General features: G+C 45.3%; 1 protein-coding gene across 1 annotated transcript in view; it reads left to right on the top strand.

The window, feature by feature from the left end:
- Positions 1 to 17,640: 17,640 nt before the first annotated feature.
- Positions 17,641 to 25,406, top strand: part of LOC125635098 (uncharacterized) — a 68,122-nt gene continuing 60,356 nt past the window's right edge. The window contains exons 1-2 of the mRNA XM_075126095.1: positions 17,641 to 17,777; positions 24,355 to 24,509. Of these exons, the coding sequence (XP_074982196.1) occupies positions 17,641 to 17,777; positions 24,355 to 24,509 (292 nt within the window). The remainder of the gene's footprint in view (positions 17,778 to 24,354; positions 24,510 to 25,406) is intronic.

Raw genomic sequence — 25,406 nt, 5'->3', positions numbered from 1 at the left:
TTCTGTGAGGGGCCGTTTACTTCCCATAAGGTAATAATATGTGTTTTGTGGTATTATCCCCCACAAATTATCTACTCTTGGTACAAAACCCAGATTCTAGTTCTTGTAAAATAGGAAAGGGATGCATACCTTAGCCTGATGACCAATGGGTATATAAAAATATTAAAGCATAATTACTGGCTATTGTTTAATTCTAAATTACAAAGAAACAAATCATACTCTAGGTTAAAAAAAGGGGGGGGGTATTGTTTCTGTAAAATAAATTAGAAATCATCCATTAATCTGAAAAAAGAAAGAATGGCAGATGTGAAAGTGTGTGTGGTGTGTGAATCTCTGTAATTAAAATGATCTGAAAACACAATTCCTACACCCCTTTAGCTTCTAAACTAGGGACAAACAGTAGTTGTTTCTGGACAATCCACTTTGCTAGGTCTCAAATCAGTGCATAGGGACATTCCTATATGTAAAGTCTGTGTCAACAGGACCTAGCTGTAGAAATTGAATGATTGTAGTCAAGTGAATCTGAATAAATTATACCAGCAATGCCATTCATGTTTCTTTCCTTAAAGAAATACTTTATGTTTATTCATTCATGATTGGCTCCAGTGCTTGACTCATATAATAAAGGAGTGTTGTATCCATTAGGATCAAAAGCCCTGTTTAATAGCATCACATTAATTCAATGAATATCTTTCCCTTGGAGACAAATCTCTGGAAGGGAGAGGTTGGCATATGAAAGGCATAACACCCTTTAACCCTGTGGGGTCAGAGATGGTAGTAGGCCCTGAGAAGGATTTCTATAGACCAAGGCAGAATCTATTTTCTTTATCCTTATCCTGAGCACAGCAGGTAAGGTACTTGTCTCTGGAGAGCCATTGCCTTCAATCTGTGTCTTTTAAGGGGTTATGTTTAATGAGGTTTGGATTAGTGTAACTGGAAAAACTCAGTCTTTTCCTCTGTTCTCACAGTACAATGCAATTAGTTGGAAGCATTCTTCTCTTCCATTTCTCTATTTTCTTGTTCTTTCTTTTTTTCCTCTCCCTTCATAAGTGGAGTCCGCAGCCTAGGTCACCCCAGCTATGGAAGAGGGTATGTGTGTGAATGGGGCAATTTGGGAAATCTCAATGGTGAATCAAATTCCCCCAAAGCACACTCCCTTTTTCTGACAAACGCACATTTGCACACATGTTCCCATCCCTAAAAAATTCAGCTAATTTGGAAAGTTCCCCTTTTGTTATTTATTAGAATAAATGAACAACCAGTTCTGAAAGAATGGCAGGGGCTGTGAACCGTTCCTGGGCAGGGGAGGGAAAACCAATGGATATGGCACCTCTTGTTTTATCAACGTGTGAAAAAGGTAGCAATGTCTTTTTTTCAAACTCAGTCTTACTTTCTTGTGTCATGGAGAAACTCAGCAGGTCTGTGTATATATATATATATGATGGCTCTCATCTCAGTTATAAGGGAGCCTAATAAGGATATGTAAGCACTTCCAGCTTTAATAGCCAGAGAGCATAGTGACTTGCCCATTCTGTGGTTGACATGCATGGAAATGGAAACTCAAAGCAGTGCACATTGCCCTGTGATGCAAACACCAATTAGGAGGATGTGGCCTGGGGTGCTTACAGAGAGGCCACTCTTGCCGAGCCCTTTTCTACACATGAGAAAGGTGGCATGCGTGGTCCCAATAGTAACACACTTCACATCCCTATTCTAAAAGGCTCCTAATGGTGCAGCAGTGATCACACTAGACAATAAAAAAACAAAACAAAAACACTTAACCTCCCTGTAGTATTCCACTCTGCCAATTTCCAGGGGTACCATGGCAATATGGATGGGGATCACTGATGCAAAAGCCCCTGAGTGCGCCAACAGCCATCAGACGGAAAAAACTTTCCATCGCTACAAACATGAGCTAGCTTGGCAAGGGCAACCTAGAGGTGAAAATGTTCTGTTGCCCCTTACCAATCCCATGGACCATCCACTCTCAATTGGGGGGGAGGGGGGATGGAGGGATTTTATTGGAATGGTTACAGCCAATAAATAAAATAATAATAATAATATTTCACAAGTCATAATTTATTTAGATAAAGAAGAGAGATGGTAATATACCCCAAACTTATTTGGTGCCTCCAAGGTAACAGATAACCCTGGTGGGATCAATTTTAAATTATTCTTGCTATGTAAATAAATATCACATCTTTTAAAATTATTATTATTGATTTGTTTGTTTCAGTAATGAAGCATGAGTTTATATTATTTGCTGAATAGCCTGGTATGTTGCCCAGTACTGTAATGCTGTGTAATGATAGACACTGGGAAGGGCAAATCTCAAAAAGGTTCAACAGTTTGGTTCAGTCTGTGCAAGTATTAAATAGTCTGGATATTTTTCTTAATACCAAATCTCTTTAAGCCCCTTCCCATGGACCTTCTCCCTAGCACCCCTTTGCTGTGAGGAGGTTTCTCCTTCCCATCTGATAGCAGTACCTTGGAGGACAAGCTTGACCGCCCTTGCTAGCTGATGAAGGGCAATGAGTTTGCGACAAATCAAAAGAATTGAGCTTGAAAACCGAGAGACAAACCTTAAGAAAACATCAGCAATAAAACCACAATCTCCCTTGCGAGGGGATTACTTCTCTTTTAGCATCTCACCTGAATATTCACATGAGAGATTGGCGATGGGAAGTAATAGTCCTAAAAGAGGAATACATCTCACGGCTACCATGCAAATGTTGGCTACAATGCTGAACTTGATGAGACAAGTGTAAGGACTGTTGTGTTGATAAAGAGCATGTTCAGGGTCAACAGGAGAAGAGATGCTAATTAAACTGTCCTAGAGCCTGATCCATTCAAGGGAGTTACAAACCAGCCTACCTGGCACAGGCTCTGCTAAGGCGAATGAGACAACCCAGATCCACCTGTGAGTAGTTAATTACCTAAGTGGCTGGGTGGAAGTAAATTAGTTAAGAAACGCCCGGGCCTAATACAGATGAATGAGGGCTCAGTTAGGTGGTTCTAGGACACAGAGAGGAAGCTTGTGAGGAGAGGGGCTTTTCAGGGAAGGTGATTAGAGATCTTACGAAAAAAGAGGGCTTAGGAAAGGTGTTCCTGGAGGCAACAAATTCTGTGAGTGCAAAGGCCTAGGAAGATCAGTCCCAGTGAAAGGCCCTTAGTAGATGATGGCAAGCAGTCCAGGTGGTTGAGGCTCTGCATGCTGCTTCAGAGGAGACTATAGCTGTTTGACATCTGCATGGGTCCTGATTCCAGGAACTCTTTCCCAGCTGATGGCAAGAGCTTGCTTCTAGAAGAGGGTTCTCAATTGAAAGGGCCTTACCGGTGATGAGCGTGGACAGAGGAGCTGGATGGACTCAGGTGGAGGCAGATAGACTAAGCTTAACACACGTACCCTGGGTAGGACAGTGGGGGTGAACCCCTGCTTGCAAATCTCTGTGGCCAATGATTAAATAAAACTAGACCCTTGAAGTGGTACCATTTGCTGTATACAAGCCTCACTGAGCTTAGTGATAGCCTGTAAGAGGAAACTGAGGCAGGGACAGACCCTGTTGCTCCCCACCAAGCTGCCAGAGGTTATGCAGGTTAATGTCAGCATTGAGACAAGGGGGAGCTCTGAGAGTAAGTGCCCATGCTGTAACAGAAACCCTTTTACAACATTAAACAGTTAATGCAGGCCTGAGATTTAATATCAGGTCTCTGATGGCTTACTCCCTTTTTTGTTAACCATTATACCACTTGCTCAATTTGCAGGAGACTTGAATCTCCTGCTTCAGAAGCCAGGAATTTAGATCTTTTCTGGATGGAGCCAGCCCCCCACAGTTAGAGAAGTACAATTCTTTGGGTGCATCAACATGGACATGTATACAGATCACTCTACATCCTCATTTTCTCCCAGAAATCCCCTGAGTTGGGGGTAATGTGTATGATTCGTTCTAAATATCTTTTCAAATACAAGGTGATGTGGAGGTCACTGTCTCTCACATAAACAACCTCAAGATTGTAGAACCTCACTCTCCTGAAATGTATGCGATGATTATCATGATAATAATATCTAGCTCTTATATACAGCTTTCATCAGTAGATCTCAAAGTACTTTACAAAGGAAGTCACTATCATCATCACTTTTTTACAGATGGGGAAACTGAGGCAACAGAGGTGAATTAACTGGGCAAGGTCACCCAGCAGATAAGCTGGGTGGAGAGCTCAGGTCTTCTGAGTCCCAGTCCAGTGCTCTGATCCATTAGACAACACAGAACCTTGACCCAAACCCCAGCCAGGCACTTCAGACACCAAGTATCTTGTAATAAACAAGGGCACAACCAATTTTTACCCCGTGAGGACCATGCCTCCTAACTTTCCCCTACACTGAGCAGAGAGTTCCTCTTCTTTTTGTCCCAAAGTCTGCATTCTTCTCAGAGAAATGCACTTCCCCCTAATCAAACTTCACTGGCACCTGGAACAATCACGCTCCATTCAGTGCTGGTTAGTTGTGGCAGAGCTAATCTCATTGTATGAACTTTAATTTTTAATTTACTGATATGCTTTGTATTTCCAGGGTGATCAGGCATCTGGGTTTACTGGCTTTTGTCCCGGTTGTGCAGAGCAGTCCTAGTGTCCCAACAGGTTCTGCTGGCACAAGGGGTTTGACTATTCACCCTCTCCCCCTTCTTCCCCTGCAGCCATTTGACCTAGTTCTTTCTGTGATAGACCAGAATGCACAACCTACAAGGTGCTGTCTATAAAGATATTTTAGAGTGCTGGTAAGACTCACTACCCCAAGTCTGTCAACCCGGCTGGAGGGCTTGGTCCAAAATGCTGCATAGACCCACACTCTGAGAACAGCGTTTAATGAGTCAAGGAAAGAGGTAGAGGTGGCAGCAGCACTGGGGCCCAGTCAAGGCAGTCAGGACCTAATGGCCTACACGGTGGGGTTAAAGTGACAGAGAAGTGGGAAGTGATGGGTTAGAATGTGTGAGTGGCTGATGCGGGACTGTAATTAGCTGCTTGGGTGTGAAAGAAAGTAATGTGGCTGTTTAGCGAAAAGGGAGGTAAAGCGCATGGCAGGGTGGGTAGAAGATGCCTGACTGGGGGAACGGGAAGCCAAGGTAGCCATCTTAGAAGATGAGAGAAGCAAAACAGGAGCAGGCATTTCTTCCTCCAGCCCAGCCTAGCTGTCAATACCTTGCCAGGCATGCATCAAGCTCTCATTAGAGACAGCTCTGCCTCCTGCCACATTTGAAAATGGGACTTTGAAGAAAAATAGGGAAAATATGTACATTTATAACATTTATCAGTTTCCTATAGTTAGTGACCACATGTTTGCAATAGCAAGTCAGAATTTACAACACTCTAAGTACTGGAATCTTCTGAACAGCTATGAACCTGAGATTTTGTTACATGTCATTGCTCTGGAGACGGGTAGAGCTCTATGGTACTGAAGAAAGCAGATGCTCTTCTGTCTCTTTAGTCTGGGGTTTCTTTCTTCTCTGGGACTGCAGTACCTTTTTATAAAACAAATAGGTGAAGAGTATATCCTAACTGGTCCTTTCACAGAGTTACTGTCTCTCAAACCAAGAAAGTCAATCAATCAGGGAGATGCCCACCACCTCCATTACCACCCTTGTCATTTCTCACAGTCAGTAAAGAAAGGTGTTTTGTTTATTGGCAGAACAGGACAGTCTTTACTCTGGTATCTGTTCCTTCTCTGTTCTTTCAAAGTACTCTCCTTTTCCAGTTCACTGTCCAATTAATCTTACTCCTGCCCCATCTCCATGACACCAAGCCCATTCTCCCAGCAAACAATGTCAGTTCGGATGTTAGGAGAAACACACTTTCCCTCTGTTCTATTGGCATTCATTGGCAAAGGCTTTGCTGGCATCTTGCTGAATATCACTATCCATTACTCCCATAGCCTCTCATCATTAAGGTGGTCAGATTCTTCCTTTCCCTTTCTCAGACACTCCTACCTACCCACACAAATGGAGCTTTCCAGGTGATGCTGCTATGTGCTCTTTTAAGGGAGAAACTCTTCATCTCAATACAGTCAAGTAGTATAAGGGTTGTTATAGACAATAGAAAAGTCCTTCTGAGACCAAACCAAGGTACTATGTCCTGGTTTTACCATAGTACCTAAAGGTTCTTTTAGCTGGACTCCCCTTTACCTCTCATTTGAATTATCCAATTTTATTATTCTTACCTGTGGTAGACTCACTGACAATCTTCTGTCAGGGCTACCATTAGGTCTCTGCATAATGTTCCCAGACCTGGGCCTGGATGTCTTCAGGCAAGATTGTCAGGAACTGTTCTAAAATTACTAGTTCATGGTCTGCTTCTTGGTATGGATCTCTGGTTTCAACCATTTATGAACCTGTCTGTAAATCTCTCTGGGTCCTTCAGTGTCTTGGTAGAGGAAAGCCCTAAAACACTGATGTCTTTGTGTGCAGCTGATGTACAGAAGGATTGCTTCTATTGCCTTATTCTAGTTACCTGCTTCTCTGGCAACCAAGCCTCTACAAGCCTGTTGTGCTTTTCCTTTGAGATATGACAGCAAAACTTTATCCATTCCTTAGGCCACTCTTTCAAAGGTCTTGAGATATATCTCAGTACCATCTTTCATTGTGAGCATACATAGTTTCAGGTCTTCTTCTACATCAGTGATGGCTCCAGCATGAGGGTTCCATAAGACCAGCAATACTTCTTGGCATTGGTGATTTTGATCCCAATATATCACCTCCCATTGGTCATTCACTGTCTGTTGTGGTTTCAGCTACCTCATAAATCCACAATGGTCTCAGCCTAAGAGAGGTATTTCCTGCATGATCCAATCTTTTTTTCACTGCCTCAAAGCCTAGTAGATTTTACTTCTCTGCCTTAACATTGCCTCATCTGCTAAAAGGAGCATTTTCTGCCATAAACCTTCAGTTGAAGATTCCTAGTTGCATCCACATCTTGTTCTGAAGTCATAGCCTGCCTCAGGGCAGTCTTATTTCAGGTTCGACTTTCATTGCTACCGCATTTCTCTATCTCATGCCTGCATCTGGAGAAAGATGTACAGACTCTGCATTTGTGTATTCATTTGTCTTACTTAGACCACTACAACTGGTCCCATCCCACTCCTGATGCAGCATGTGTTGGGTTGCTTATTGTGAGCCCGTGAGTGACATTTTGGAAACTGCAAGTCTGTCAGTAGAGAAGAAAAAGTTCACATCCACTGAGATCCTTTTCCTAAAGTTCATGTGGAAAGAAAAACACATGAAAATTGTATATACACACGCAACTTCATCACAGCAAAAGAAAATCAAACCTTTTCTCAGGACACCATTGGTGAACTGTCATCCTCCCTTTAAAATAATCACTCATGACATCTTCTGAAAATCAGATATTACTCATATAAAACAGCCAGGTTTTAGACCTTGCACCCATTCCCCTGCTGTTGATCACATGAGCTCAGCACAAAGAGGAAGGCAAACGTAGTGTCTATACAGAATGGAAGCAATCTATGCAAGCATACTGAAACCTCACTGTAACGGACACCTTGGGAGACAAGATCACTATTCGTTAAAGTGAAGTGACAGAGACCATTATGTTATAATTAATTATTCATAAGACTACAAGTCAGTCATGAAGGTCATGGATTTCGTGATTTTACATGACCTCCACGACTTCAGCCCTGGGCAGCAGGGCTTGGGCTTCTGTGATTTATTGTTTATTGCCTATGTCCTGTCCGGTCCATGACTTTTACTAAAAATACCCATGACAAAATCTTAGCCTTAATGATGCATAATGGATTCCATACTCACCCTGTTGTCAGGTACTCATAAGCTTCTGAAATTGTCATCTTTTCTGTGATATTTTCCATGCTGGGTTTGTGTCCAAAGGTGGTGTGTAAAGCCTGCAGGGAAAACAGCTCATCCATTTTTAATCATAATTTGGGGGGGACCTTTACTCGTTATATATGTAACACTTTCAAATGTCTTACAGCCAAAACAGCTAGAAGTTGAAAGATGGAAGCTGACACAGAAATAGTCCTCACTGAGGAGTAATAATTTTCCTTGTTCCTTGGTTTTATTCTGGCTCAATCCTGAGTCTGAAAATTCTTCACCACCAAACATAAGGAGATGAAGGTGGCTGTTTGTTCTGGCACACAGGAAGAATTTGAAGCACTGGCATATGGATAAGCCATGCAGTGAAGCACAGAGAATCTAATAGCAGCACAGTGAAGAGACTGACATATTGCTGCCAATCAGTAGGGACAACAGGGGCTGAGCTTCTGATCACCTTGTAATACATAAAGGGGCAGAAAAAGGTCTCCTGTGGACTTGTGGGGGGAGGGATAGCTCAGTGGTTTGAGCATTGGCCTGCTAAACCCAGGGTTGTGAGTTCAATCCTTGAGGGGGCCATTTAGGGATCTGGGACAAAAATTGGAGATTGGCCCTGCTTTGAGCAGGGGGTTGGACTAGATGACCTCCTGAGGTCCCTTCCAACCCTGATATTCTATGATTTAAAAAGATGCACAGAAGGAACCCCTGCTCTGATGTACCTTAGCAGCTCTGCCGCTGGTGACTTCCCCCAGCCCCTCATTTCTCTAGATGCACAGGACAGGGCTAGAACTGGTCATTTAAAAAAAAAAATGATGAAACAGTTTGATGAACTTCTGCCAGAAATTTTTGGGCTTCCAGGGGTCCTTGCTCCCAGTAAAATTGGGCAGAAAATGGTAATTCTATTTCACAAATAATTTCTTTTTTGTTGTTGTTTTTCATTCTGAATCATAATGAATCCACATTTTTTAAACAATCCACACACAAAAATTACCATTCTCCCATCACTTCTATGTGGGACATTCTAATGGTGTCTAGCCAAATAATTTCCCATTATGGAATTTACCCATACTATTTTCAGTTCTTACTTTTACAAGTCAACAGAGCACTGAAGAATTTGAGAGTGGATCTTCTTTTATGTTTATTTTTATCTTTTAAAAAATCCCTAGGAAATACCATAGAAAATGTACTTTAATAGAATGTTCAAGTTGCATAGTTAAACATTGCCTAGTAAGGGTATGTCTACACTAGAAACTGCAGCTGTACCGCTGTAGCATAGACGTTAGAGCGATGCAAGGGGTTCTTCCATCACTGTACTAAATCCAGCTCTCTGAGAGGCAATCACTAGGTTGATGGAAAATCCTTCCATCAACCAAGTGGTGTCTAAACCGAGGGTTAGGTCAGCTTAATTACATCACACAGTACGGACATGACATTTTTCACAGCCCTGAGCGATGTAGTTAAGCCAATCTATCTTTGTAGATTAGACCAGCCCTAAAGAAAAGCTGAAGTTAAGGTTACAAGTGCAACTTTAACTCTACTCCTTTTATAAGTGTTATGATACAGTCTTTAATCCTATGGTTATTTAGGCCTTGTCGGTACAGCTATACCAGCAGAGACCCCCTATTGTAGATCACAGTTTATTCTGACAAAAGGAGCTTTCTCTCAGCATAATAACACCATCTCCCTGAATGATGTTAGCTATGAAGCACTCTTATGGCAGCATAGCTACATCCACACTGTTTTTTTGCCAGCACAGCTGTGTCGGTCAGGGGGTGTGGGGAAAAAACCCTTTACGTACAGCCAACATAGTTGTGCCGACAAAACCTTATAGCGTAAGGCCCTACTAACAATAAAATAATCTAACATAATATACTTTTTTTCTACAATTGTAGATAAACATTTGTAGAGGTCTTCTAATACTGTGTATTCCTTTGCATATGCCACGTCATCTATGAAAGCCTTTATTTTTTTTTCTGAAAAGTACAGAGTAAACTGAATTTACACCATTTACTACAGATTACGGGCCAGATTTGCCACTTCATTACACCACTTTTGTCTTGGTGAGACTCTCTTGAAATCCAGTTTAACATCTTTAAAATATGGTGACAACTCACTCACAGAGAGAGGAGGTATGGTATGAGGCATCAGAGGAAAGTGCTCTATATATAGATGTTTTAGTGAAAACCAGATGAAGGTAATCCAGGACACAGTGGGACACAAGGATCCTGTGGCTCTGCCCCTGGATCATAGGCCCAATTCTTACTGAGGGTGGCAGGGTCTCATCATCCCAACTCTCATCTTCCAGGGGTAGCAGCGGAGGTTCCCTCTCATCCTTGGTGAGACAGAGGTGGCAAAATGGTCCGGCCCATTACTTATCCCAGCAGCCAGAGTGCAGCTGTTTTGGTGGGTGGGTGGTCCACATCCTCTGCACTCTTCTTCTTCCACACATAGAACAATGGGTGTTGCTGACAGAACAATGGGTTTGGGAGTTAACACCCCATTGAGATGAAAGGGTCTGTTGACACATCTCAGAGCTATTGTTTCAAGATGCCTTTGTTGATTCAAGTAGACACCCCTGATCACATTGCTGAGTTTTTCTTTGCAATCATAACAGCTACAGACTTAACTTTCATTACCCCCTCCCCCACAAAAAAAAAATAATAATAAAGCTGCCGCTCCCCCCATGGACTCCGCCTGCGCCTCTCGTGGTGGTGGAGTACAGGAGTTGACAGGAGAGCACTCGGAGGTCCATTCATCACATCTAGATTAGACACGATAAACTGACCCCCGCTGGATTGATCACTGCCTGCCAATCTGGCTGGTAGTGTAGACATACCCTCAGTTGTGGCCCAGCAAAACTGTAACATTCTTTGCCTGTCTAGTCTGGCTGAACTGAAACATGTCCTTTTAATCTGGTTAGTACCTAATTTGGCTGTTTCCACATGGCCCAGAGATGTAGGCATAGAAGGGACTCTGCAGGTGCATCTCTCCTTCACATGTGGAATGGGGATTCAGAAGCTTCTGCAGTAAAGTCTCCCACCACTTCCCACTTTTTTTTTTCTATTGTTACACAGGGTCATGGCATGGATCAGGTTGAAAACCAGTGCACCGGGGGTAGGGGGCCAAGGAAGAATGGGTGGAAATGGAAGGGTGCACCTTGTCCTTCCCATTAACCCTGCAGATTTCCCCACAGAAAGGCAACACCGGCTCTGGCAGAGTTATCTTTTGTATGCACCCACTATGCACTGGGGACACTCCTTAAAGGGGAGTCCCAGGGCCGTCACCAGCTCTGGAACTCAGGATTAAGTTGCATCTGTGTAATTCCCACCCCCTACTGGTTCAGTGCATCCATGTTAGGGTTTGGCACAGTTCTAACCACACTGATGTAACTATGCTGATGCGAATTTCCTTAACGTGGGCAGGCGCCAAATTTCCCTGGTGGGTGAAATGATTCCTGCATACATATAAAGTTAGTACAGCATTATGGAGACTTTGGGATAAAGAGCACTATGTAAAGGTAAATGATCGCTATGTTTGTGTGTGCTTACCTTCAGGGCCATAGGTGTTGAATTAGTATATATGTTAGGAAATAAACTATTCAAGCAGAGAGTTTTAAATACACCAGTTATTTCCCTTCACGTCATGGAGAGACGAATCAAATGTCTGTTTCATTAAACATAAGGTATGCCCATTTGGTATTTCTACTAATACTCAGTCTCATGTTCTTAACGCTGTTCCTGACTGCACAGTTACCTCCACAGCCCACTACATCTTTATCTTGTCAAATAAGATCAAACAGTCAGTAAGTGTGCCATTGCTCCAGAACTATTCTGATTGGAGGATGCCAGTGCCTGAGTGGGCATGATGGCTTTTAAAATCCCCAGCAGTTCTCAGATCAAAGCATCACTTATATATATTGGAGAGGGGGATACGCACTCACAACCTTTGGCAAACATGGCGAGATGTCTGTCATGAATATAGCAGGCAAGTAATGTACAACTATGCTGCGTAGCTTTACCCTCCGGGTTATTGTCACTTTGCAAGGGCCGCTCACAGACATAAGTACAGCTCTGATGAGCTTCTTTTAAAATAAATTAATGGGTTTCCAATATTTTATCTTTTTTTTTTAAATCCAGTCATTGAGTGTATTGCTCTTTCTTGGTTACTAACCGTATAGGCTGAGATTTTCAAAGGTGGTTAAGTGATTAATTGAAATAGGATTTGGGCACTTTGGGTGCCTTTGAAAATTCCACCATAGAGAAATGGAGGTCCAAGAGGACCCAATGAGAGGCAAGATGGCCCAAAGGTTAGGGCCCAAACCTGGGACCCCAGTTCAAGTCCCTGTGTGGCGTTGGGTAAGTCACTTGGGATATTAAACTCCCACAGCTGGCCCAGGTCAGCTGCCTCAGGCTCTCAGAGCTCAGGCTGTGGAGCTCTTTAGTTGCGGTGTAGATGTTCAGGCTCAGGCTGGATCCTGGATGTTGGAACCTGCGGTGGGAGAGCGTCCCAGAGCCCAGGCTCTAGCAGGAGCCCGAACATCTACACAGCAATTTGTAGCCCGAACCCCGCTAGCCCCGGTCAGCTTTTCCAGGCCAGCTGTGGCTATACCATGGGTCTTTTAATCCAGTGAAGACATGCCCTTGGTCTCTCTGTACCTGGGTTCCTCATTTGTAAAATGGGGATAACATCATTTCCCTACCCTACAGGGGTGCTGTGAGGATAAACACATTAAAGATTGTGAGATGCCGAGATATTACAATAAGGGGCAGCAGAACATGACGTAAATACCTTAGGTAGGTAGAACTGGGTAGCATATAGTGTAATGACAGTGGTCCTGTTGTTAAAGATGAATTTATTATTGTATGCTCAGCTTCTCTTTCAGGTAATTCATTCCTTCATGTGGATTGAGGGGGTTGTTTCACTCAGTTTGGTAACTGCTGTTATTTTGAACATGTTCCGGGTGGTGCTGGAAAGGTTCGTATTGCAGATGCTTCTTTAATCCATGTTGGAGGTAAATGCTGAATCCTTTAGTATCTGATGTGGCACACTATGTGTTGAGCAATCCTTATTTTTCTCTGTCTCCTACATATTTTTAATTTAAAAATACATCATTCCCTGTTTTAATAAACTTCCATTTACAACACGTGTTACCTCTTATGGTTACCGCTTAACAATCTGTCTTGCCGGCTCGAATTTGAGGTACTGTGGACACAATTCGACAGTATTGGCCTCCGGGAGCTATCCCAGAGTGCTCCATTGTGACCGCTCTGGACAGCACTCTCAACTCAGATGCACTGGCCAGGTAGACAGGAAAAGAACTGCGAACTTTTGAATCTCATTTCCTGTTTGGCCAGCTTGGCAAGCTGCAGGTGACCATGCAGAGCTCATCAGCAGAGGTGACCATGATGGAGTCCCAGAATCGCAAAAGAGCTCCAGCATGGACCGAACGGGAGGTACGGGATCTGATCGCTGTTTGGGGAGAGGAATCCGTGCTATCAGAACTCCGTTCCAGTTTTCGAAATGCCAAAACCTTTGTCAAAATCTCCCAGGGCATGAAGGACAGAGGCCATAACAGGGACCCGAAGTAGTGCCGCGTGAAACTGAAGGAGCTGAGGCAAGCCTACCAGAAAACCAGAGAGGCGAACGGCCGCTCCGGGTCAGAGCCCCAAACATGCCGCTTCTATGATGAGCTGCATGCCATTTTAGGGGGTTCAGCCACCACTACCCCAGCCGTGCTGTTTGACTCCTTCAATGGAGATGGAGGCAACACGGAAGCAGGTTTTGGGGACGAAGAAGATGAGGAGGAGGAGGAGGAGGAGGTTGTAGATAGCTCACAGCAAGCAAGCGGAGAAACCGGTTTTTCTGACAGCCAGGAACTGTTTCTCACCCTGGACCTGGAGCCAGTACCCCCCGAACCCACCCAAGGCTGCTTCCTGGACCCGGCAGGCGGAGAAGGGACCTCCGGTGAGTGTACCTTTTAAAATACTATACATGGTTTAAAAGCAATCATGTGAAAGGATTACTTTGCCCTGGCATTCGCGGCTCTCCTGGATGTACTCCCAAAGCCTTTGCAAAAGGTTTCTGGGGACGGCAACCTTATTGCGTCCTTCATGGTAGGACACTTTACCACTCCACGCCAGTAACACATACTCGGGAATCATTGTACAACAAAGCATTGCAGTGTATGTTTGCTGGTGTTCAAACAACATCCGTTCTTTAACTCTCTGTGTTATCCTCAGGAGAGTGAGATATAATTCATGGTCACCTGGTTGAAATAGAGTGCTTTTCTTCAGGGGACACTCAGAGGAGCCCATTCCTGCTGGGCTGTTTGCCTGTGGCTAAACAGAAATGTTCCCCGCTGTTAGCCACGGGGAGGAGGGAGGGTTGAGGGGGTAGCCACGTGGTGGGGGGAGGCAAAATGCGACCTTGGAACGAAAGCACATGTGCTATGTATGCAATGTTAACAGCAAGGTTTACCCTGAAAGAGTCTAGCCGCTGTTTTATAAAATGTGTCTTTTTAAATACCACTTTCCCTTTTTTTTTTCTCCACCAGCTGCATGTGTTTCAATGATCACAGGATCTTCTCCTTCCCAGAGGCTAGTGAAGATTAGAAAGAAAAAAAAACGCACTCGAGATGAAATGTTCTCTGAGCTCATGCTGTCCTCCCGCACTGACAGAGCACAGACGAATGCGTGGAGGCAAATAATGTCAGAGTGCAGGAAAGCACAAAATGACCGGGAGGAGAGGTGGTGGGCTGAAGAGAGTAAGTAGCGGGCTGAAGACAGGGCTGAAGCTCAAATGTGGCGGCAGCATGATGAGAGGAGGCAGGATTCAATGCTGAGGCTGCTGGAGGACCAAACCAGTATGCTCCAGTGTATGGTTGAGCTGCAGCAAAGGCAGCTGGAGCACAGACTGCCGCTACAGCCCCTGTGTAACCAACCGCCCTCCTCCCCAAGTTCCATAGCCTCCACACCCAGACGCCCAAGAACGCGGTGGGGAGGCCACTGGCCAACCAGCCACTCCACCACAGAGGATTGCCCAAAAAACAGAAGGCTGGCATTCAATAAATTTTAAAGTTGTAAACTTTTAAAGTGCTGTGTGGCATTTTCCTTCCCTCCTCCACCACCCCTCCTGGGCTACCTTGGTAGTCATCCCCCTATTTGTGTAATGAATGAATAAAGAATGCATGAATGTGAAGCAACAATGACTTTATTGCCTCTGCAAGCGGTGATCGAAGGGAGGAGGGGAGGGTGGTTAGCTTACAGGGAAGTAGAGTGAACCAAGGGGCGGGGGGTTTCATCAAGGAGAAACAAACAGAACTTTCACACCATAGCCTGGCCAGTCATGAAACTGGTTTTCAAAGCTTCTCTGATGCGTACCGCACCCTCCTGTGCTCTTCTAACTACCCTGGTGTCTGGCTGCGCGTAACCAGCAGCCCGGCGATTTGCCTCAACCTCCCACCCTGCCATAAACGTATCCCCCTTACTCTCACAGATATTGTGGAGCACACAGCAAGCAGTAATAACAGTGGGAATATTGGTTTCGCTGAGGTCTAAGCGAGTCAGTAAACTGCACCAGCGCACCTTTAAACGTCCAAATGCACATTCTACCACCATTCTGCACTTGCTCAGCCTGTAGTTGAACAGCTCCTGTCTACTGTCCAGGCTGCCTGTGTACGGCTTCATGAGCCATGGCATTAAGGGGTAGGCTGGGTCCCCAAGGATACATATAGGCATTTCAACATCCCCAACAGTTATTTTCTGGTCTGGGAATAAAGTCCCTTCTTGCAGCTTTTGAAACAGACCAGAGTTCCTGAAGATGCGAGCGTCATGTACCTTTTCCGGCCATCCCACTTTGATGTTGGTGAAACGTCCCTTGTGATCCACCAGAGCTTGCAGCACAATTGAAAAGTACCCCTTGCGGTTTATGTACTCGGCGGCTTGGTGCTCTGCTGCCAAGATAGGGATATGGGTTCCGTCTATGGCCCCACCACAGTTAGGGAATCCCATTGCAGCAAAGCCATCCACTATGACCTGCACATTTCCCAGGGTCACTACCCTTGATATCAGCAGATCTTTGATTGCGTGGGCTACTTGCTTCACAGCAGCCCCAACAGTAGATTTGCCCACTCCAAATTGATTCCCAACTGACCGGTAGCTGTCTGGCGTTGCAAGCTTCCACAAGGCTATCGCCACTCGCTTCTCGACTGTGAGGGCTGCTCTCATCTTGGTATTCATGTGCTTCAGGGCAGGGGAAAGCAAGTCACAAAGTTCCATGAAAGTGCCCTTACACATGCGAAAGTTTCGCAGCCACTGGGAATCGTCCCAGACCTGCAACTCTATGCGGTCCCACCAGTCTGTGCTTGTTTCCCGAGCCCAGAATCGGCGTTCCAGAGCATGAACCTGCCCCATTAGCACCATGATGCATGCATTGGCAGGGCCCATGCTTTCAGAGAAATCTGTGTCCATGTCCTGATCACTCACGTGACCGCGCTGACGTCGCCTCCTCGCCCGGTATCGCTTTGCCAGGTTCTGGTGCTGCATATACTGCTGGATAATGCGTGTGGTGTTTAATGTGCTCCTAATTGCCAAAGTGAGCTGAGCGGCCTCCATGCTTGCCTTGGTATGGTGTCTGCACAGAAAAAAGGCGCGGAACGATTGTCTGCCATTGCTCTGATGGAGGGAGGGGCGACTGACGACACGGCTTACAGGGTTGGCTTCAGGGAGCTAAAATCAACAAAGGGGGTGGCTTTACATCAAGGAGTATTTCAGGCAGGACTTCACGGAGGGTTCCAATAAGAAATGGTGCACCTAAGTTATTGTTCTTATTGGAACAAGGAGGTTAGTCTGGCCTCTGATTGATACATGGCTAGATTTACCTCACTGCACCTTCCCTGTGAGTGACTGCAGTGTGACCTAGAGGAATGAGTCCCCTAGACGGGGGAGGAGGCAAATGAGTACAAAACAAATCTGGTCTATTTCTTATTTTGATCCACTCCATCTATCTTTTACATCTTTGGCTGGCAGCAGACGGTGCAGAAGGACTGCATGCCATCCACATCTCATGGCTGCTCGGCAGAAGATGGTACAGTACGACTGCTAGCCATCCTCATCTCTTGCCTTCCCGGCAGAAGATGGTACAGTACGACTGCTAGCCATCCTCATCTCTTGCCTTCCCGGCAGAAGATGGTACAGTACGACTGCTAGCAATCCGTATTGCCTGCCTGCTCACCATAAGACGGTTCAATAGGACTGACTGCAGGACTAAAGAGAATGACCCGGTCAAGTCACTCCAAATTTAGTCCCTGCGCCCATGTCTGCCCAGGCGCTCCCAGCCGACGTGGCCAGGAGCACCTCGGACACGACGATGACGGCTACCAGTCGTATTGCACCGTCTGCTGCCAGAAGGCAATGGGTTGCTGCTACTGTGTAGCAATGCCATACCGCGTCTGCCAGCACCCAGGAGACATACAGTGACGGTTACCTGAGCGGGCTCCATGCTTGCCGTGGTATGGCGTCTGCACAGGTAACTCAGAAAAAAAGGCGTTGGGATCTCAACCCAGAATTCCAATGGGCAGCGGAGACTGCGGGAACTGTGGGATAGCTACCCACAGTGCAACGCTCCGGAAGTCGACGCTAGCCTCGGTACTGTGGAAGCACTCCGCCGAGTTAATGCACTTAATGCACTTAGAGCATTTTCTGTGGGGACACACACACTCGAATATATAAAACCGATTTCTAAAAAAACGACTTCTATAAATTCAACCTTATTCCGTAGTGTAGACATACCCTTAGAGTCATGGTGAATGGTTGACTTGAATTCAGCATTTGTGGTGACCTTGCTGGTAAATACCAACAGAGGAGACTGTTGTGCATCACAGATAAAGGAGGCTGAGATTCATATCAGGGACTCAAGAGAGGAAGGTAGCCCATTGAACCCTAGGTATTATTCTGCTGTCTTGTAATATAATTTCTGAGCATTAGTGAAAAGTGGAATAAAAGTAACCGAGTACAATTTGCTGTCACGGGACCTGATCCAAGCATTTAATTTCAGCCTTTTGTACCCTTCTAGATGAATCTGGCAAACCTGGCCTGGGGTTTTTTAGGGTTTCAAGTTTTGAGAAAATGCTAAGTAATTTTCAGGGGGTGTGGTCCCTCGCAAATTGAACCCACCTCAGTTCAAGGTAGTTGTGTGACTCCACATCATCAAATTTTGCACAGCTCTGTGGTATCTTTAACTTTTCAGGTAACAGGCCATGAACACAGCAAGCGAGTGGCCATGATTTTCAGAAATGGCTAGAGATTTGGGATGCCTCCATTTTTGGGAGCCCAAACTAGCAACACTTTAAAGGGGTCTAATTTGCAGAAAGTGCTGGCCATCCTCCCTTTGAAATCAGGTGTCTCAAGTTGAGCACCCAAAATCTCTAATTAGTTCCTAACATCATGATTCAGTATTTGAAGGCAAACCAGTTGCCTACTGTAACTGTTGATCTTTTGATGACCACATATTTGTGATAGATTGTCAGCCAAGCCACCTTAGGTTTTGCCCTGAATATGCCTGCTAACTCCTGATGCAGTGTTGTTCTTCCTGTGTTGGTCCCAGGATATTAGAGAGACAAGGTGGGTGAGGTAATATCTTTTATTGGCCCAACTGCTGTTGGTGAAATAGACATGCTTTCGAGCTTTCTCAGAGCGCTGTGCTTACACAGAGCTCACCCACGCTGTCTGTGCTAAGTTCTGAGTTATTTTATTAGTAGTATTTGTTTAGCAGTAGCATGTAGAGGCCCCAGTCAGGGTTTGGGATTGTGCAAGGCACTGTACACACCCAGGCCATGTCTACACTACAGACACTACAGTGGCAGAGCTAAGGCACCGCATCTGTACCTCTATAGCACTGTAGTGTAGATGTTTCCTAGAGCAGTGGTTCTCAAACTTTTTTACCGGTGGCCCCTTTCACGTAGCAAGCCTCTGAGTATGACCCCCCCTTATAAATTTAAAACACTTTTGTATATATTTAACACCATTATAAATGCTGGAGGCAAAGCGGGGTTGGGGTGGAGGTTGATGGCTCGTGACCCCCCCATGTAATAACCTCACGACCCCCTGAGGGGTCCCAACCCCCAGTTTGAGAACCCCTGTCCTAGAGTGACAGAAGGGTTTTTTCCATTGCTGTAGCTAATCCACCTCTCCAAGTGGCAGTAGCTGGGTTGCTGGAAGAATTCATCCATCGAGCTAGCCACAGTGCCTTAACTGTGCACTGAGCAACACAGCTGGCTCAAACTAAATTTTAAGTGCAGACCAGGCCATGTAATGAAAAGATGGCCGCTGCCCCAAAGAGCTTATCATTTAATGTACATCATCTTCTTCACTATGTTTTCTTCTGGCATTCTGCTCTTTCTTTTGTCTAGATCTTTTCCTCTTTGTACCACTTCCTCTTTTCACCTAATTTAAAGCCCTCATTGCATAAAACCAAGGAGCCTGATTCCAGTGCTGTTTAAAGGGAGGCCATCCAACCAGTGCATCACTGAAAGAAAAGCAGTGCTCCATGAACAGCATTCGTTCATTCTCTATAGTTCAGCTTTATTCAACCGCGGCCCTGTCAAAATCCCTGCAAAGAATGTTGTCTTCAGTTCTAGGTTCAAGTCTCCAAAGTCATCTGACATTCTGCCTGTTAACCTGTTGGCGGTTTCATTACAACCTTAGCACTTTCATTAACCTGGCATGTTATTTTTCATGCTGTCTTCTTTCCCATTCTGCTCTTCTTCCTGCCTTGGTCTACGACAGTTATCTCCTGTACTGACCTTTTGATAAATCCTCCCCATTGCCTGATCTTTCTCAGCCCTGGTCTACACTAGGACTTTAGGTCGAATTTAGCAGCATTAAATCGATGTAAACCTGCACCTGTCCACACGATGAAGCCCTTTATTTCGACTTAAAGGGCTCTTAAAATCGATTTCCTTACTCCACCCCTGACAAGTGGATTAGCGCTTAAATCGGCCTTGCCGGGTCGAATTTGGGGTACTGTGTACACAATTCGACGGTATTGGCCTCCGGGAGCTATCCCAGAGTGCTCCATTGTGACTGCTCTGGACAGCACTCTCAACTCAGATGCACGATTCTTTGCCATTGCTCTGACGCAGGGAGGGGCGACTGACGACACAGCTTACAGGGTGGGCTTACAGGAAGCTAAAATCAACAAAGGGGGTGGCTTTACATCAAGGAGTATTTCAGGCAGGACTTCACGGAGGGTTCCAATAAGAAATGGTGCACCTAAGTTATTGTTCTTATTGGAACAAGGAGGTTAGTCTGGCTTCTGATTGATACACGGCTAGATTTACCTTGCTGCACCTTCTCTGTGAGTGACTGCAGTGTGACCTAGAGGAATGAGTCCCCTAGACGGGGGGCGGGAGGGGGGGGTTGCAAATGAGTACAAAACAAATCTGGTCTATTTCTTCTTTTGATATACTCCATCTATCTTTTACATCTTTGGCTGGCAGCAGATGGTGCAGAAGGACTGCATGCCATCTACATCTCATGGCTGCTCGGCAGAAGATGGTACAATAGGACTGCTAGCCATCCTCATCTCTTGCCTGCCCGGCAGAAGACGATGCAATAGGACTGCTAGCAATCCGTATCAACTGCCTGCTCACCATAAGATGGTTCAATAGGACTGACTGCAGGACTAAAGAGAATGACTTGATCAGGTCACTCCAAATTTAGTCCCTGTGCCCATGTCTGCCCAGGCGCTCCTGATCGACCTCATACAGGCGACCAGGAGCACGTCGGACATGACGATGACAGCTACCAGTCCTATTGCACCATCTGCTGCCACAAGGCAATGGGTTGCTGCTGCTGTGTAGCAATGCAGTACCGCGTCTGCCAGCACCCAGGAGACATACGGTGTCAGTGAGCTGAGCGGGCTCCATGCTTCCCTGGTATGGCATCTGCACAGGTAACTCAGGAAAAAAGGCGCGAAACGATTGTCTGCCCTTGCTTTCATGGAGGGAGGGAGGGAACAGGGGCCTGACGATATGTACCCAGAACCACCCGTGACAATGTTTTAGCCCCATCAGGCATTGGGATCTCAACCCAGAATTCCAATGGGCAGCGGAGACTGCGGGAACTGTGGGATAGCTACCCACAGTGCAACACTCCGAAAGTCGACTCTAGCCTCGGTACTGTGGAAGCACTCCGCCGAGTTAATGCACTTAGAGCATTTTCTGTGGGGGGACACACACTCGAATATATAAAACCGATTTCTAAAAAACCGACTTCTATAAATTCGACCTAATTTCGTAGTGTAGACATACCCTCAGTAACTCCAATTGCCATTCCTGTCCACCTGGCTTCTCCTTGAGAAGGGTAACCAGCTTGCACTTTGTGCAGAGGAAGACCCCTGCATCTTGTTACAGCATGAGCATCATGTATCTACATCACTTATGTTAGTTCAGTGGCTGCTGCCATTCCTTGTTGTTCTATCTCTGGTCTCCTGGGGTGCGTCCACTGGAGGTGGATGAGGGAGACATTTCCACACATGTGCCCAGATTGTTGCTACCATGCTGATGTCCCTTTCCAGGACTCAGTCGTTCTCACTTTTTGATCAGCCTCACCTTCTCTTATGTGATTGCACCTAGATCTGGATTTGTTCTGACATTGGCTTGTTCTTCAATTCTTCCCTCTTGCTTTCCGAGTGAATTCAGCGCTGGTGGACAGCAAAGTCTTCCATTTATCCCCACAGGGCTGACAGTGGCAGGACAGGCTGAGCCACCCTGTCCTGCCAAAGGGTAGTTCACTCTTGGATCCATTCCCTCTTCGGCATCTCTGCAATTATTCCTGGAACTGCCAACAAGACGGGTAATTGTTACCATAATTGACAAGAGTTAGGCTGCTGGTGTGCTGAGACCACAGCCTGTCATGCTGACCAATATTGTCTCACTGTTTCCTTGTACTCCCCCATCTGTCTCTACCACCTGTTTTCTTATACTTGGATCGTAAGTTCCTGAGGGCAGGGGCAGTCTTTTTGTCCTGTGTTTGTACAGCACCTAGCACAATGGGTTTCCGCTCCATGATGGGGGCTCTCAGGCGTGACAGTAATAAAAATAAATGTTGGTGGCCTTTTGAATAAGGGAACTTGTTAATTAAAAATAGATTGAAACCACCAATTTATTTCATGTAAGCCACTGAAGAACAGCCAGAGGGCTAAATTCCTTGTAAACTGCAAGGCCGCACGGCCACTCAGCAGCCTATTTAGCATTGCACACAAGCTCAGGGAACCTGCCCGGCCAGGACCTGCCCCGGGCCAAGGGAGGGGCGGCCAGAACACAGCTCCAACGGGACCTGCCACAGTAGCCGGAGAAGGGGCGCTAATCCTGCAGCTCCAGCCCAGCCCCAGCCCAGACCTGCCGTGGCTGGGGGAGGGGCGCCTATCCCACAGCCCCAGCCATGAAGCTGCCGCGGCTGGGAGAGGCACCTCTCCCGTGCAGCCCAGGTGCGGCTGCAGCAGGGAAGAGAGCTGGAGGAAGTCCTCTCTCCCCTCTGTAGCCCTGGAGCACCCTCCTGAACCCCAAACCCCTCATCCCTGGCCCCACCCCAGAGCCCTCACTCCCCCCCACACACACACACACCTCAACCCTCTGCCCCAGCCCTGAGCCCCTCATCCCTGGTCCCACCCCAGAGCCCTCACCCCCAGCCAGAGCCCTCACCGCCCTGCACACCAACCCTCTGCCCCAGCCTGAGCCCACCCCACACACACTCCTAACCCCTCGACCCCATCCCCACCACATGAATTCTGTTATGTGCACCAATATGAAAGTGATGTGTCACACATCACCTCCATATTGGTGCACATAACAAAATTCATTCCACACATGGGTGGGAAAAATTAGAGGGAACACTGCCAGAGGGTAACAAATTTTGATCAGTAAAAACCTATTTCACTATCTCCCTAAATGTGTCCCTTCCTAAAAGATTAAACCACTAGTATTCTTTATCATTATGTAAGTGAGTAATGATTAGGGATCCTAGAAATCCATTTGCAACCAAAAAACACGGAATTTGTGTTTTTACAGAGAATCTTTAGTTTTTACATTTTGTGAAACAATAAAAACATATGAAGTACTAATTACCAGTGCCACTTATTCAAGGTGTGCAGCCCCCCCCCTTGTGGTTGATTTTTAAATGCACTTTAAATTTACATAACTAAACATACTCCAATAAACTGCTTCCGGAGTATAGAGGTTACTCAACGGTGTATAGGGGTTTATATGTTAATGTATCTCAAATTTCACTTCAGATGCTGAAAACTTTAAAAATCACTGTGTCACGGAGTTTGGCAAGAACAAATTTCACGTTGATGGCAATGTGCTGTTCTGTACTGTCAGCAGTAAGGCAATAGATTAAGTTTGAAGGCAGACAAGTGTAGAAAACATGGAATACACTAAACATAAAGTGAATTAAAAGAAATGAAAACAAGAGACTGAAACAGCAGGGCCATCGACAACAGTAAAGAAACAACTCACTATGATTGGTTCATTCCAGCATTTTACAAATGCCAAAGAACAGCGTGAAACTGTCACTTCAGATTTTGTTCGAATATGTGTAAAAGTAGACATTCCTCTGTATAAAATGGATTTACCTGTTGTCAGAGTTTTTTGAGCAAGCACCTTAAGAGAGGCGGTGCCATTTCCAAGTCAAATCAGTTGTATTCCCATTACTTAACAACTCTTTGTGAAGAGAAAAAACAGCACCTTCTTAATGGCCTGAAAGAAAACTCCATTGCCGTGATCACCAATGAAACAACCAACTTCCAAAATAGACCAGTTTTCAACATTTTATTTCAGGTGCTCAAGACAGACCCGCCTAAGCATGCTGTCAGTACCCCACCACAGCTTGTAAAGACAGTATCCCTGGGAAAAGTTAATCATACAACCATCTCACAAGCCTTGATGTCTTCTATGGTGGAAGTCAGCGTCCCACTTGATTGAATCTAAGCATTTGTAACAGACAGTGCAAGCGACATGGCAAAGGCTTGGAATGATGTGCTTTGCAACCTGAGGTCAAACTGTGTTAATATTCATTGCTATGCACATTTAGTCACTGGTAGAAAATACTTGGCGAGATACCTTTAAGCAAGTGGGTTGCTTTGTCACTTTGATGAAGTCACTGTTAGTGAAAGCTCCAGCTCATGGTGCACGTTCTTGAGATGCCTGAATGCACAGAGTGTTGATTTGCCAACACTTCCACCTGCACCAGTTGTGACCAGGTGGAATACATGGCTCAATTGTGTAATGACTGATGGCACTGGTAGGCTTCAAACTTGCTGAAAAACTTTAAATATGTCAATAAAACATTGTATTCAACTGATACCTATTTATAGTGTGGCTAGGGAAACTAAAGTTCAGCATTTCATTTTAACTGAGGAAAAACATGGGGGCTTATGTTTTTTTACTGGAGAATGTTGTGGGATTTTTTTTTAATCACAGAAAACTAGGATCCCTGGTACTGCTCCAGTTCATTTTCAGATGTGCTACAGTCGAGGCTACGGAGGTCGGGCAAACACTCGCATTTGGCTGTGAAGGGGTGCAAGGTCAGTATGTGACTGTGATAATCCCTGGGAGAGAAGAGTTCCTCTCACTCTGTGAAGTGCAAGTGCTTGGCCAGCCGTGGATTTATGTTGGTGAGTGGAGGTCCTGGATCTTCATTCATGTGGTTTTCATGAACACAGCAGGGATTCAGAGTAGCAGCCGTGTTAGTCTGTATTCGCAAAAAGAAAAGGAGAACTTGTGGCACCTTAGAGACTAACAAATTTATCACCCACCATATGTCTCCTGGAGTACAAAAGAATTAAACATTGGAGTTTCTATTATGAATTCCTATACTCACTATCTACTAACCTAAAGAGGAAAAGATTCCTACTGAGGAGTACGTTTGGGGGAAAGGGACCATTCATTCATGACATCCCAGGCTGTGGAGAGTGTCCTCTGGAATGATTTAGAAAGAAAGAACATACAAATAACACTATTAGGTATTAGGTATACAAAAGGCTGCAGCCTGATCAGCGATGCAGTGGTTAACACAGTAGCTCAATCTGTGGTCTCTGTTTGTTGGGAATATAGGAAAGTGCCTAACTTGGAGGAAAACCCCAGGAATGTCAGTTGATGTCAGTATGCATATTTTTACCTTATGAATTTGAACTAAAACTTTGCCTAAGTGCCAAGAATATGATCCATAACTAGTTCTTGTAGCTGTAGTTTGCAGCCAACCTTAGGAGACCCTAGGCCAAACTCAGCATTTAACTTCAATGGAGTTAACCCAGGACTGAATTTGGTCACCTCTCTAAAGCCAGGGGGAAAGTTGTATCCCAGAGGTGAGTCATGTTGTTGCCTGGGGATTAGCGCACATCACACACGTCTTCAGCACTCCTCTCCAACATATTCATTACAAAGCACTAATGACAGCAACCTTAAACTGTATTTCTACTCTGATGAGTTACTGTGAAACTGTATGGCTTTCCAGGTTTGTTTCTCAGCCATTTCCAGAGCAAATGTACTCAGTTAACAAGGAAAAGCAGTAC

Source organism: Caretta caretta, chromosome 1 (genome assembly GCF_965140235.1).
Source record: "Caretta caretta isolate rCarCar2 chromosome 1, rCarCar1.hap1, whole genome shotgun sequence".
Lineage (NCBI taxonomy): Eukaryota > Metazoa > Chordata > Testudines > Cheloniidae > Caretta > Caretta caretta.
Note: the sequence above shows the minus strand (reverse complement) of the source record. Positions and strands in the feature narration are given on the sequence as shown.